This window comes from Labeo rohita, chromosome 25 (genome assembly GCF_022985175.1).
Source record: "Labeo rohita strain BAU-BD-2019 chromosome 25, IGBB_LRoh.1.0, whole genome shotgun sequence".
Taxonomy (NCBI): Eukaryota; Metazoa; Chordata; class Actinopteri; order Cypriniformes; family Cyprinidae; genus Labeo; species Labeo rohita.
The window spans coordinates 393,838-407,401 of record NC_066893.1 but is presented as its reverse complement, the minus strand read 5'-3'; the positions used below and the strand labels follow the sequence as shown (position 1 = coordinate 407,401).

The following is a 13,564-nucleotide window of genomic DNA, read 5'->3' as shown; positions in this document are numbered from 1 at the left end:
TAAAATCCCAATGCCATTTTATTATTATTATCAGATATGGTTTGTGTTCAATTATTACAATAACAATACATTGCAATATTCAATATATATTATATACAATATTCAATCATTAGAATATTCAGTATATTAAAATAACCGTTTTTAAAACCCTATTTTTTCGACAACGTGGCCAATATATATATATATATATACATATATATATATATATATATATATATATATATAAAAGAGGTGCACTAAAGGATTAAAGAGCGAAAACACCAAGTTATACATACAGCTTCAGTGGGCACACAAATAAACTTTTTATTCTATGAATTAATATGTACTGGTGAAACTATTCCGGCTTTTGTTAGTTTCCACCCAAGAAAAACAAAATTTTGCTATAACACAATTATATACAACTCAGAGTTTATAGAAGTGGTTAACCACAACACCAAATAAGGCTCACAATGCCTTTACACACGTTTCAATAACTACTTGTTTCACTTATCTATAAAGTCGCTCTTTAAGGAGAGAGTGGGTGGCTCTTAAAAGAGCCTTTGGGAGTTTCCAGTAAACAAAACCGCGTTAATTTACTTGGTTTTGGCGGGCTTCTCGGTTTTCTTGGGCAACAACACAGCCTGGATGTTGGGCAACACACCGCCCTGAGCGATGGTCACTCCGCCCAGGAGTTTGTTCAACTCCTCGTCGTTGCGCACCGCCAGCTGCAGGTGACGGGGGATGATACGGGTCTTCTTGTTGTCTCTTGCGGCGTTTCCAGCCAACTCCAAGATCTCGGCGGTGAGATACTCGAGCACAGCTGCCAGATAAACGGGAGCACCAGCACCGACACGCTCACCATAGTTGCCTTTACGGAGAAGCCTGTGCACACGGCCGACGGGAAACTGCAGTCCTGCCCTGGATGAGCGAGTCTTAGCCTTTGCTCTGGCTTTACCACCGGTTTTGCCTCTTCCGCTCATTTTGAAAATTTCGAAATGTTTTGTTTCCACAATACTAAGCAGAAATAACTAAGCTTCAGCTTGACAATCAGCTTTTAACAGCGCGTGCTTCACGTCTATTGGTTAGAGTCGATCACATCTGAAAACCAATCACTACACGTCCCTCCAAACTCCAAACCCCTCCTCCCTTTGCCAGTTTCTACGTTCGCTGTTGAGCAGATAACTTCAAAGCTCTGTAAGTTAGCCGCTTAAAGAACTAAAAGAAATGAACGTTTTGTTCTGATTACATCTTTTTTTTAGGTTGGGATACAAAATTATGAACAATATTCATTACTTTTGTTTGATATATTCTGAGAAATGTGACACGTTATTTTTTAAAGTATAATCATAATACAATAGTATTGCCTTCAGATCAAATTTATTTGAGAATTGTGTCCCTAGTGACTTTTTCATTGCCCATTTGGGTTTCAAGGCCTTGTAGCAATGAAACATTATCTGTGAAACTCAACAAATCCTGCGTTTCATTCACATATGTGACCCTGGACCACAAAACCAGTATTAAGCAGGATGGGTTTATTTGTAGCAATAGCTAAAAATACAATGTATGAGTCAAAATTATCGATTTTTCTTTTATGCCAAAAATCATTAGGATATTACGTAAAGATCATGTTCCATGAATGTATTTTGTAAATCCCCTACCCCAAATATATATAAAAACTTCATTTTTAATTAGTAATACACGTTAAGAACTTCATTTGGTCAATTTTAAAGGCGATTTTTTTCAATATTTGGATTTTTTGTACCTTCACATTCCAGAATTTTAAATAGTTGTATCTCGACTAAATATTGTCCAATATGTATTTCCATACATCAATGGCAAGCCTATTTATTCAGCTTTCAGGTGGCATATAAACCTCAATAAAATAAAAAAAAAATGGATATATGATGAATATATTTCAGAACTAGTGTAAAGTACTTTTGTTGCGTACAAGTGAGTTTATTCTTGTATGCATAATGGCAAAATGAGGAACAAAACACTTGTGAATTAGATTTGTGAGCGTAAAACCACCCAGAACAGGAATACAAAATTATCTAAGCACATGCAATTAAATATGCTTTTAGTTTTTTAAAAAAAAAACCTTGGAGATAGTTGTATTTTCTTTTGTTTTCAAGAGCGAAAAAGAAATTGATATTTTGCTTTCAACTGTCATTCATACTGGTGTTTCGATAGATAATTTAGTATGACTCTTAAAACGGCGTTCAAGCTGACGGTTCAGTTGGACTAATAAATTACATATGAACGCTCTTTTGGTGAAAGTGTGGGTGGCTCTTAAAAGAGCCTTTGGGTAGTTTAAGTCAGTTCACGCCTCACTTAGAGCTGGTGTATTTGGTCACAGCCTTTGTGCCCTCAGACACGGCGTGTTTGGCCAGCTCACCGGGCAGCAGCAGACGCACGGCGGTCTGGATCTCTCTAGATGTGATGGTGGAGCGCTTGTTGTAGTGAGCGAGACGAGACGATTCACCAGCGATGCGTTCGAAGATGTCGTTGACGAAAGAATTCATGATTCCCATCGCTTTAGAAGAAATACCAGTATCAGGATGAACCTGCTTCAGCACTTTGTAGACGTAGATAGCATAGCTTTCTTTCCTAGACCTCTTGCGCTTCTTTCCTCCTTTGCCGGCAGTTTTGGTGACGGCTTTCTTTGAGCCCTTTTTAGGCGCGGATTTTGCTGGTTCAGGCATGGTGATGCTGATGAGTCAATGAGTAGAATGTGCCTGACAGACGCGTTTATTGCCTATGCTATGCTAATTTTCAAAGAGAAATGGGACTTCCTGGTTGAGTGTTTTCATAGACTAAACTCATATTGTGATTGGAGAACTGAAGTATCACGAGCGGAGCGAGGGCCAATCACAGGCGGTGAATTAATAGCCCCACCCACCGCTCCATGTTTGAACATCAACCGATACGAAGTTATTTCCTGTTTCGCGCTCTTTTCGTTAGTTGTTTTATTAAAGAAAACAAATGGCTCTGTAATATATTGTGATTTTTAAACCCCTTATAGACGCATAGACAGAATTTGGAGAAAGGAGAGTTCAGACACATTATTTTCCTCTGCTCCAATTAAAATACTATTGTCATCTGATTGTATTCTCTTTATTTTGTAAATAACTTCAATTCACAGAAAACGCTAAACAAGCAAATGAAAACGCAAAGTAATACAAAACACATGCTCTTAATTTGTGCGCCTCATAATGTTATACGAGCTCCTACTTCAAGAATCAGTTTTCGGTCCTTAAACATAAAAGTGCTTTTATTGTATAACTTACTAAAAGTGTTCGTTTATAGGATTTTTTTTAATTATTATTGTTACGTTTTCATCTAAAACAGCACCATGATTTCAACTTTGACTCTTTATGTGATAGTGTGGGTGGCTCTTAGAAGAGCCGTTGGGTTTGCGGTTTCTTATTCTGAAATCAGATGTTTAACCTCCGAAGCCGTACAGGGTGCGTCCCTGTCGTTTCAGAGCGTACACAACGTCCATGGCGGTAACGGTCTTTCTCTTGGCATGCTCAGTGTAAGTAACGGCGTCGCGAATCACGTTCTCCAAAAACACCTTCAACACCCCGCGGGTCTCCTCATAAATCAGACCAGATACGCTTGACACCGCCACGGCGAGCGAGACGACGGATGGCGGGCTTGGTGATTCCCTGGATGTTATCACGCAAAACTTTACGGTGACGCTTGGCACCTCCTTTCCCGAGTCCCTTACCGCCTTTACCTCTTCCAGACATTGTTATTGCAACAGAACTTACAACTTCAAACGTTAAATTTCTAAAGCGGTAAGACTTACGAAACAACGAGCTTTAAGGTCACCTAAAGGACCTAGTTGAAACACGCAAAGGCGGTGCTATGCAACGTCATATGGGTCATTCTTGGAGACCTGGGCTGTGGTCTAAATACTATAATACAACTCTTACTATTTCTGCAGTATCCAGTATGTATAATGTGCATGGTATGCACATTTTCTGGATGCATGGAATACCCCGATGATCTACTATATTTGCCGGAATCTGCTAAATATAACTCAAGTACACTGAAATCAGTAGAGAAGCTGTGTTCGGAATGGCATACTACCACACAACTCCTACCATATTGCAGTATGCTATGTGTATAATGTGAATAGTATGTAATTTGAATATAATTAAGTAATTCATTCTGCTACAGTTAATGCTGGCAGCTGATATAAATATTGTAATTAATCATAATTAATTGTGATTATTTATTGTGATTATAACAGTGGATGAACATGGTTTGCCATCTGTAATGTGTGGAACTGCACCTATACAATATTGTTTCAAAACAATATAACACACAAATCCAGATTTCCTTTGAAGGAGGGACACAAAACATAGATATGTGGTTCCTTATCATGATTACAAGAGGCAAAACACTTCTCGGTTTAAGTGGCTAGAGAAACAATTACAATTTAGGGAGGACAGATATAAGAAATTATTTTTTATTTAGAACTGATTCAAATAGAGATGCTGTAATTCATTTGGATTAACTAAATTAACAAACAACAGTAATGGACAGTGATGCTCTCGTTTGCAGACACTTTTTTTGTATAAAAACGTAATATTTGCAAATTTTTATTTTCTCTCCCTGACCTACAGGTTATAACATTTTCTGTAAAACAAAACAATTTCTCACATTAAACAATGTAATATCTTTTACTTTACAGGATGTCCCACTTTAGCTGAATGCTACTGTTCTTTTCTAACATTATCAGGTAAAATGGGACAGTAACACAACTTTAGATTTTTAAAAAAAAATGAACGAAAATTTAAAGAAACATTGCATAAAAAATTGAATGCTCACATGAACAAGTAATAGAAATTTATATTTGTTTGAATTACTGTAACTTGTATTAGAAATTGAACTTTAACATTTTTAATAGACCTAAACTAATGTATGGGCACTTACCATGTATGTTCTCAGACGTTCCAGCATTTGAGTGGTAACCACACCCATATGTTTTTCATTTACATTGTCATTTACATTTATTCATTTAGCAGACGTTTTTATTCAAAGCGAATTACAATTGGGGAAAACATCAAGCGATTCGTCTTAAATGCAAATAGACACAGGAAGTGCTAATAATACCAAGTTTCAAGCATTATTCAAATAAGTACAAGATAGACAGAAAAAGATTAAAGAAAAGAGAAAACAAACATCAAACTTTTTTTTTTTTTTTTTAAGGATGAAGTCAAATAGTGACGGAAGAGATGAGTTTTCAACTGTCGTTTGAAAATGGTCAGGGAATCAGCTTTCCGGATAGGGGTTAGAGATCATTCCACCAGCCAGGAATGGTGAACAGAAATGTTCTGGAAAGTCATTTTGTGCCTCTCTGTGATGATACCACAAGGCGTCGTTCACATTCGACTAATCAAATGTTGATATTCAAATTAAGCACAGTTATTAGGACATTTAAAGACCATCCATTATTATCAGTATTTTTTTTAAAGCAACAGTAAACCAAAAGCTTATTTGTCCCATTTTAGCTGATGTTTCACTTTTGCAGACTTCCCTACAGAAATAAAGTTATCAAACACTTTATGGTCTTAACTGCATAAATTATACATTAAATAGAGACTAATCTGTATGTTCTTTGATTTAATACATTTGTTTGCTGCTGTGACTTAAAGACCTGCCGCTGTTGCACATGACATGGGTCTGACACGCATCTCATTTTCTCTTAACTGTTTAAGTTCATTTAAGATGTTATTTAACTCATTTGAGACCGCACTTATGAGGATACCTGACAAAACAGCGCTGAATATTTCCCCGCTCACCCTAGTTAAATGGTTCTGTAAAATATTATATGTATATATATATATATATATATATATATACAGTGTGCTCCATAAGTATTGGAACAGTAAAGACAAAATTGCTTTGTTTGCAAATATGATTAAAAGATAAATATTAGACAAAACTACAGAATGTGACATTTTATTATTAACTTGTTAGATCGCTGTCTCCATGCCTAGACAATTAAGGTCCAGCCCCGGATGCCAGATCCCGTCAGAAAATATCAGTTTGTCCTGTATCAGAACAACTCGTCAGCAGAGTAGTTTAAAACCCAAACCCTGTTAACAGGAGGTCTTGTCTGGTACCCAAAATACCCAAAACACTACTAACAGTCTTCTATCAGCCAAGAAGTTGACTGAGGAAAAAGCCAATGAAAGTGAAGAGCAGAAGCAGGAGACGAAGTAAAGATGATAAAAAGGAGCAGAGTTTATTGAATAGTCTTAGTTGCGTATGTCTCAATGCTCAGACTTCGTCTGAAGAACACAAATCCAACAAGTTTTGTTATACCAAACTGCTTCACAACAACATCCCATAAACCTTGAGTTTCAATAAAAATTCCCTTGTATCTCTTATTCATGAAGACAAACAACCCTTGAAACCACGCAGTCGTAAGACTAAACAATGGAAAAATATATATAAAAAAACAACTATAATATAATATAAATAACTAATCAATTAATGAATCAATAAAATGAATATATAAATAACTATAATGATTATTATAAATTATTATATGATTAAACAGAATAATAATTATAAATGAATATATAAAAAGAAAGCAAAACACAACACAAATGTATGGCTGCTCTCGAGGCAAAACACACAGTTTGCATTTGAGGATGGTCAGATCCTTCAAGCTGTTTCAACACATGCATGTTCTACAAAATAAAAAGGACAGCACTTTTAGAGTTCATCCCACTATTTGATGTGAGCATAAGTATTGGTTAAGTATTAAACTTAAGGCAGGTGTAAAAGACTAAAAGCTATTATTTTGTTGCAGATCCCTTGCATGCAATCAGAGCAGTGAGTCTGTGACCCAGAGACATCACCAAACTCTTGGTCTCCTTTGAAATGCTTTTCATAGCCTTTAATGCAGCCAATTACAACTGTTGCTTGTTTTGGGGAGTTTCTGCCTTTAGTCTCCTCTTCAGCTAGTAAAATTCATGTTCAATCAGATTTAAATCTGGAGATTGATCTGGGTGTTCTACGACTTTACATTTTTTGCCCTGATAAACTCCTTGACTGAACTGGCAAGGTGTGTTGTCTTGTTTGTCATTGTCCTGATGCAATGTAAAGCGCTTTCTGATGAGTCTGGTGGCAATTTCTTGAATATTGGTAGCCAAGATGGTTTTGTACCCTTCCAAATTCATTCTGCAGCTGCCATCATACATTAAGTCATCATGAAAACTGAGCCAGAGACAGCCATGACACCACCCTTACCATGCTTTACAGATAAGGTTGTATGCTTAGGATCATTTGCAGTTCTCTTTTTTTCTCCACACTTTTGATTTCCCATCACTTAAAGGCTAATCTTTGTCTCATCTGTCCATAAAACTCTGTTCCAAAACGATACTATAAACTCTAATCTTGCCTTTCTATTTTTGGTGCTGGTCAGAGGTTTGTAGATTGTCAGAGCATCACAGTAAATTGTCAGAGCATCAGCCCAGCTTTCTGGAGGTTGTTGGTGTTTTTACAGACATGTATTTTAGGGTTCATTTTCACAGCTTTTATGATTTGATGATGATGTCACCAACTCCTGTTGTTTTTCTCAGCTGATCAGGTCATTGTTGGCTGCTGATGTCTCGGGTGGTCTCCAAACTCTTGATTTCTCCATGCCCTTTGTTTTTTCTACAGCTCTAGTTGACTTCCTCTTTTCTTATAGCATCCAAATTGCTTGCTTTTCTTTCAGAGTCAGCTCCCTCATCTTCGTCCTGGTTTGTGTGTGTCGTCATAGAATGCAAGACTCAGAATGCAGAAGCAATGGATATAACTGATACAACACGTTCCCTGCTTTTAATATCTGAAGAATTAATGCAACAGGACACAGCTGATCACTCAGAAAGACCTTTGAGGCAACTATTCCAATACATATGCTCACATTAGTTAGTGGGATGAAACTCTAAAAGTGCTGATCTTAGCTGGTAAAACTTTTGAAACCCCCAATAATAAAATGTGACATTTATCTTTTAGTCATATTAACAGCTTTCTTGATTCCACAGCAAACAGAGCAATTTTGTCTTTATTGTTCCAATACTTGACATATATGGAGGGGACATATATATTTACATATATATAAAAAAGGTAGGAGTGAGAGTAGACAATTACCTCAGTATGTACAGTTGAATTTTCATTGGGAAAAGTAAACAATTTCACTTCCTGAAAATGGTCTCAGTGGAATTGTATATATATATATATATATATATATATATATATATATATGATTAGATGCAGTTTAGTGTAGTTGATAACAATTTAAAAATATTTTGAGATTTTTTATCATTTTATGGTTTATATTTCTTGTGGAAGTTGATTACATTGCAGTGAGGACATGAAAAAATTGAGTGCATATATCAGCAAAAAGGTGTGCAAAATATAATAGTATTTTTAATGTATATTATCTCTGTTTAAGTGATAAAGGAGACCTACATATATAACCTAAGCCATTTCCTATAAATATGTGACTCATTTTAGAGAAAATCTGAGTAAATAAATCAGAAAAGTCACTGTATAACAGGAATTACCCATATTATACACTTTTTTTAACATAACTAAAAAAATGTTGAAAAAATGCTGGATTTTTTTTTTTTTTTTTTTTAATTGCAGGTCTTCATGCAATATACAATAAATAAGACCTTAGTCATTACTTCAGCCTTGGGAAATGTAGGGAACTTCAGTAAATACTCACATTTGTATAAATGTAGAAGGTTTTGATTAGAAAAAAAGAAGAAATCTTTCATTCGTAGGTCCTCAACCCTTTTCCCGCAGTGTTTTTCTCCAGCCCTAATAAAACACCTCAACCAGCTAATCAAAGTCTTCAGAATCACCTGAAAAGTCACAGGCTGGTGTGCTGTTGCAGATTGGAACATTAACTATTACCCATTAATAAAAAAAAGAACCCAACCAAACTGATTTAACTATTTTGATTTATATTTCTTATCAGTGTAGTGTTTTTCGAGTATCAAGCTAGTATAGCAATTTGAAAATTAAAACACTGGCTTGGGCATCTAGAATGCAAAAGCAATTTTATATCATTTAAGACAAATCTCAAAAGCCAACCCTAAACTCCTATTGAAGAGACTGGTAGCAGACTTCTGTGACATGTAGACGATGGAGTCAGTAAGTACAGGTTTATATACATTAACAAAAAAAAAATCCTCTTTGTTGACATATTGAGGTGGCTCTGAAAAGAGCCTTTGGGGTATACAATATGCAGTGAGTTTAAGCGCGCTCTCCACGAATGCGGCGAGCCAGCTGAATATCTTTGGGCATGATGGTCACTCTCTTGGCGTGGATGGCGCACAAGTTGGTGTCCTCAAACAGACCAACCAAATAAGCCTCGCTAGACTCCTGCAGAGCCATGACAGCGGAGCTCTGGAAGCGCAGATCCGTCTTGAAATCTTGAGCGATTTCTCGGACCAGACGTTGGAAGGGCAGTTTGCGAATCAGCAGCTCGGTGGATTTCTGGTAGCGACGGATCTCTCGCAGAGCCACGGTACCCGGCCTGTAACGATGAGGCTTCTTGACGCCGCCGGTGGCTGGAGCGCTCTTACGGGCGGCTTTGGTAGCGAGCTGCTTCCTTGGGGCTTTGCCACCGGTGGATTTACGGGCAGTTTGCTTTGTTCTAGCCATTTCCTTGGAAATACAATCCCACTTACACACGCAAAATAGTGCCAGTTCTTAAGGCAGCAGCTCTTTAAATGCTGTTGCTGCATGACGTTCATTGGTCGGTGCGGCAACAGTGGCATTTGATTGGCTATTGTGTTTACGTGACTGCATGACCGATGGCTGTACGTTCCCGAGAAACCAGTGGCTGTCTGCTTTTCCCGCTCAAATATTTCCTATGTAGTAATCTGTTACTCATCTACAAATTGTACAGGATTGTAGGTAATAATTACCCTTTGCAGCAATGTGTAGGTGTTTGCGTGCTTCATGGATGAGTTTCAGGAAAGTGACATTTCAGCAAACAGTAGATGTAATAGCCAAATAAACCTGCGAAATAAGTTATGAACGGCTTTATTATTAATATTATTTTGTGTATAACCTTGAATTGGTCTAATCGCTCTTTTACAGGAAAGCGAGTGGCTCTGAAATGAGCCTTTGGGAGTTTCAATCAATCAAACCACGTATATTTATTTGGTCATGGCGGGCTTCTCTGTTTTCTTAGGCAGCAGCACAGCCTGGATGTTGGGCAGCACACCGCCCTGAGCGATGGTCACGCTGCCCATAAGTTTGTTCAGCTCTTCGTCGTTGCGCACCGCCAGTTGCAGGTAACGGGGAATAATACTACTTGTTCTCCCTTGCGGTGTTTCCAACCAACTCCAAAATCTCAGCAGTGAGATATTCGAGCACTGCGGCCAAATAAATTAGAGATTAGAGAAATTACCAACGCGTTCAGCATAGCTGTCTTTGCGTAGAAGCCTGTGAACACGGCCGACGGGAAACTACAGCCCCGCCCTGGACGAGCGCGTCTTAGCCTTTGTACACTACTTTTTTAATTATTATTATTCCTTATAATATAAAGTGAGTGCATCGCAAACTGTACACAGCGTTTACACGAAATTAAGTCACCTAGAAACCAAATTCAATGATTATTGTTAAAATGTTGCTCTTTAATTGCAGCAAGTGGGTGGCTCTTAAAAGAGCCGTTTTGTTTTGGGAAGAATCAGACAGACACTTATTTCTTTTTGGGAGCCGCCTTTTTAGGTTTGGCTGCCTTGGGCTTTGTCGTTTTGGGTTTGGCTACCTTCGCCTTCTTGGGGCTTTTGGCTGCTTTCTTAGCGGCTGCTGGCTTCTTTGCTTTCTTGGGGCTCTTAGTGGGTTTCTTAGCAGCTGCAGGCTTTTTAGCCTTTTTGGGGCTCTTTGCCGCCTTCTTTGCAGCGGTGGCGGCCGGCTTCTTCGCCTTCTTGGGCGATTTCTTGGCGGCGGGTTTCTTGGCAGCAGGTTTTTTAGCAGCAGGCTTCTTTGCTTTCACAGGGGTTTTCTTGGCGGGCTTCTTCTTGGTTTCAGCTTGCTTCTTGTTGAGCTTAAACGAACCGGAGGCCCCAGTGCCTTTGGTCTGGATCAGGGTGCCGTTAGTCACCAAACTCTTCACGGCGAGCTTGACACGGGAATTGTGTTCTTCTCCACATCGTAACCACCCGCAGAAAGAGCCTTCTTCAGGGCGGCGAGGGACACGCCGCTTCTTTCCTTGGATGCAGTCACAGTCTTGACGATGAGGTCTCTGACATTCGGGCCGGTTTTCTTGGGTTTAGATGCTGACTTCTTCTTGGGAGCTTTAGCCGGCGGGGCAGCGGCAGCTGGAGCGGTTTCAGCCATGTCTCTGAGAGGATCTACTTGCGAGTACAATGAGTACAATGAAAGGCTGCTGAGCTGCACTGTGAACTTAAATAGCTCATGAGAGCCGTGTAGACTCAACCAGCTCCACACAGCGTCCGATCTTCAAGGAAAAGCACTATAAGGCTTTCCATTAGAAATGTATTTATAAGTAGTAGGACTCTTCGAAATATCTCCCTTGTTTTCAGTGTTACTTATTATATAGATTAATTCATTTCACATAAATACAGACATACTTTTATTTATTTATATTTTTACAGCTCATAGTTAAGGTTTTTCGTCTCAGTTTAAGTTTTATGAACAATATTGTGTAAACTCACATACATAATAAACGAATCGGCTTTAAAACGTGAAAAACATATTGAATACTGAATGACAGCGTGTTTATTTTTGTCTTGCATGGCTTTTTAATTTACTTGTTTAGCGTTTTGTTTGAACTGAAGTGATTTACAAAATAAAGAAGACAACACAATCAGATACCAATGGTATTTTAGTTAGAACAGAAGTGAAATGACACAACAGCAGAGAAATATAAAGTGTCTAAACGTCATTGCTCTCCTTTCTCTAAATTCTCTCAATGGGTCTATAAGGGGTTTAAAAATTACATTGTATGATATTTAAGACCCATTTGTTTTCTTGCATAAAACATAACTAACAAAAAGAGCGGGAACTGAAACAAAGAAAACTTCATATCAGCTGATATCATTCAAACATGGAGTGGTGGGTGGGGCCAATCCATTTATCGCATGTGATTGGCCCTCATTCAGCTCGTGATACTTCGAGTTGTCCAATCACACACGGGTTTACGGGTTTGGTCTATGAAAAGACGCAGTCAGACGGTTCCATATCTCTTTGAAAATTAGCATAGCTTAGTCAATAAATACCTCTGTTTAGTATGCTATAACCATTGAATGTTTTTCTAGCATCATCATGCCTGAACCAGCGAAGTCCGCGCCTAAGAAAGGTTCCAAGAAGGCCGTTGCGAAGACCGCCGGCAAAGGAGGAAAGAAGCGCAAGAGGTCCAGGAAGGAGAGCTATGCTATCTACGTCTATAAAGTGATGAAACAGGTTCATCCTGATACTGGTATTTCTTCAAAGGCGATGGGAATCATGAATTCTTTCGTCAACGACATCTTTGAGCGCATTGCCGGTGAAGCTTCTCGTCTCGCTCACTACAACAAGCGCTCCACCATCACATCTAGAGAGATCCAGACCGCCGTGCGTCTGCTGCTGCCCGGTGAGCTGGCCAAACACGCCGTGTCTGAGGGCACAAAGGCTGTGACCAAGTACACCAGCTCTAAGTAAAGCTTGACGCAAAGTTTTCAGCTACCACAAAGGCTCTTTTAAGAGCCACCCACATTCTCACCTAAAGAGCTTTTATATGATGTCCGACTGAATTATAAGCTTCTACGCTGTATTACAAAATTTCTTTTCTTTTTTTTTTTTTTTTTTTAACAAAGGTTGTATGGAGTTAATCGGATGTTAAAATTAGACTTATATCTGTGCTTTGTCGTTCTTTCACACTCTGAAGAAAAATACGTTATCTGCAAGGTAGTTAAAATAAAAAAGGGTTGTGTTAACTCTCATCAACCTCAAATAAATAATTTGATGTTTTAGTATAACTTTTGAGTTGTTTCATCTTCACAAATCTCATTCAGGAGTTACTTTTTTATTCGTACAAGAATAAACTCACTCGTACACCCATGTGCAAGTGTGTTATACTAGTTCTGCTTTGTAGAAGAAATATGTCCATGTGGTTTATGTAACAAAACGTTAATAAGGCAGGTCTTCCTCTGACAATGGGTCTCATAATGAGACAATGCAAGCTTTTGATATGCGGAAATTTTTTTTGAGTGTCCCAGATAATTGTTCATTATTAAAACGCTTTGAGAATCTGTGCAAATAGGAACAGTCTCTAAGACCACAATTCTTAAATAAATTTGATCTTAAGTATCAAGGATAAATATTCTTTAACACAACGTGTACCAAGACAATTCTCCAAATATAGCAGACAAGACTAATATTGTTCATAATACTGTATCATAATAAAAACAAACAAAAAAATATAAATTAAAAAAAAAGTTCACTTCCTTTAATTTTCAATTTTAAACTCATATCTATTATAAAGCATTATCGCTCCGCGCAACAGCGAATGTAGGAACTGACAAAGGGAGGAGGGGTTTGGAGTTTGGAGGGACGT

General features: G+C 38.0%; 4 protein-coding genes and 2 pseudogenes across 4 annotated transcripts; 1 reads left to right on the top strand and 5 right to left on the bottom strand.

The window, feature by feature from the left end:
- Window positions 1-278: 278 nt before the first annotated feature.
- On the bottom strand, window positions 279-984 carry LOC127156606 (histone H2A-like). The gene has a single exon (XM_051099558.1). The coding sequence runs from the start codon at window positions 957-959 to the stop codon at window positions 573-575; it is 387 nt and encodes a 128-aa protein (XP_050955515.1). The 5' UTR covers window positions 960-984; the 3' UTR covers window positions 279-572.
- Window positions 985-1,650: 666 nt separating this feature from the next.
- Window positions 1,651-2,768, bottom strand: LOC127156615 (histone H2B). Its single transcript, XM_051099568.1, has one exon. It carries the CDS (start codon window positions 2,679-2,681, stop codon window positions 2,307-2,309), a length of 375 nt encoding a protein of 124 aa, XP_050955525.1. The 5' UTR covers window positions 2,682-2,768; the 3' UTR covers window positions 1,651-2,306.
- A 622-nt stretch (window positions 2,769-3,390) lies between these two features.
- On the bottom strand, window positions 3,391-3,762 carry LOC127156625 (histone H4-like; annotated as a pseudogene).
- A 5,470-nt stretch (window positions 3,763-9,232) lies between these two features.
- Window positions 9,233-9,676, bottom strand: LOC127156595 (histone H3-like). The gene has a single exon (XM_051099547.1). It carries the CDS (start codon window positions 9,658-9,660, stop codon window positions 9,250-9,252), a length of 411 nt encoding a protein of 136 aa, XP_050955504.1. The 5' UTR covers window positions 9,661-9,676; the 3' UTR covers window positions 9,233-9,249.
- Window positions 9,677-10,705: 1,029 nt separating this feature from the next.
- Window positions 10,706-11,388, bottom strand: LOC127156630 (histone H1-like; annotated as a pseudogene).
- Window positions 11,389-12,190: 802 nt separating this feature from the next.
- Window positions 12,191-13,348, top strand: LOC127156614 (histone H2B-like). Its single transcript, XM_051099567.1, has one exon. It carries the CDS (start codon window positions 12,295-12,297, stop codon window positions 12,667-12,669), a length of 375 nt encoding a protein of 124 aa, XP_050955524.1. The 5' UTR covers window positions 12,191-12,294; the 3' UTR covers window positions 12,670-13,348.
- The last annotated feature ends 216 nt before the right edge of the window (window positions 13,349-13,564 follow it).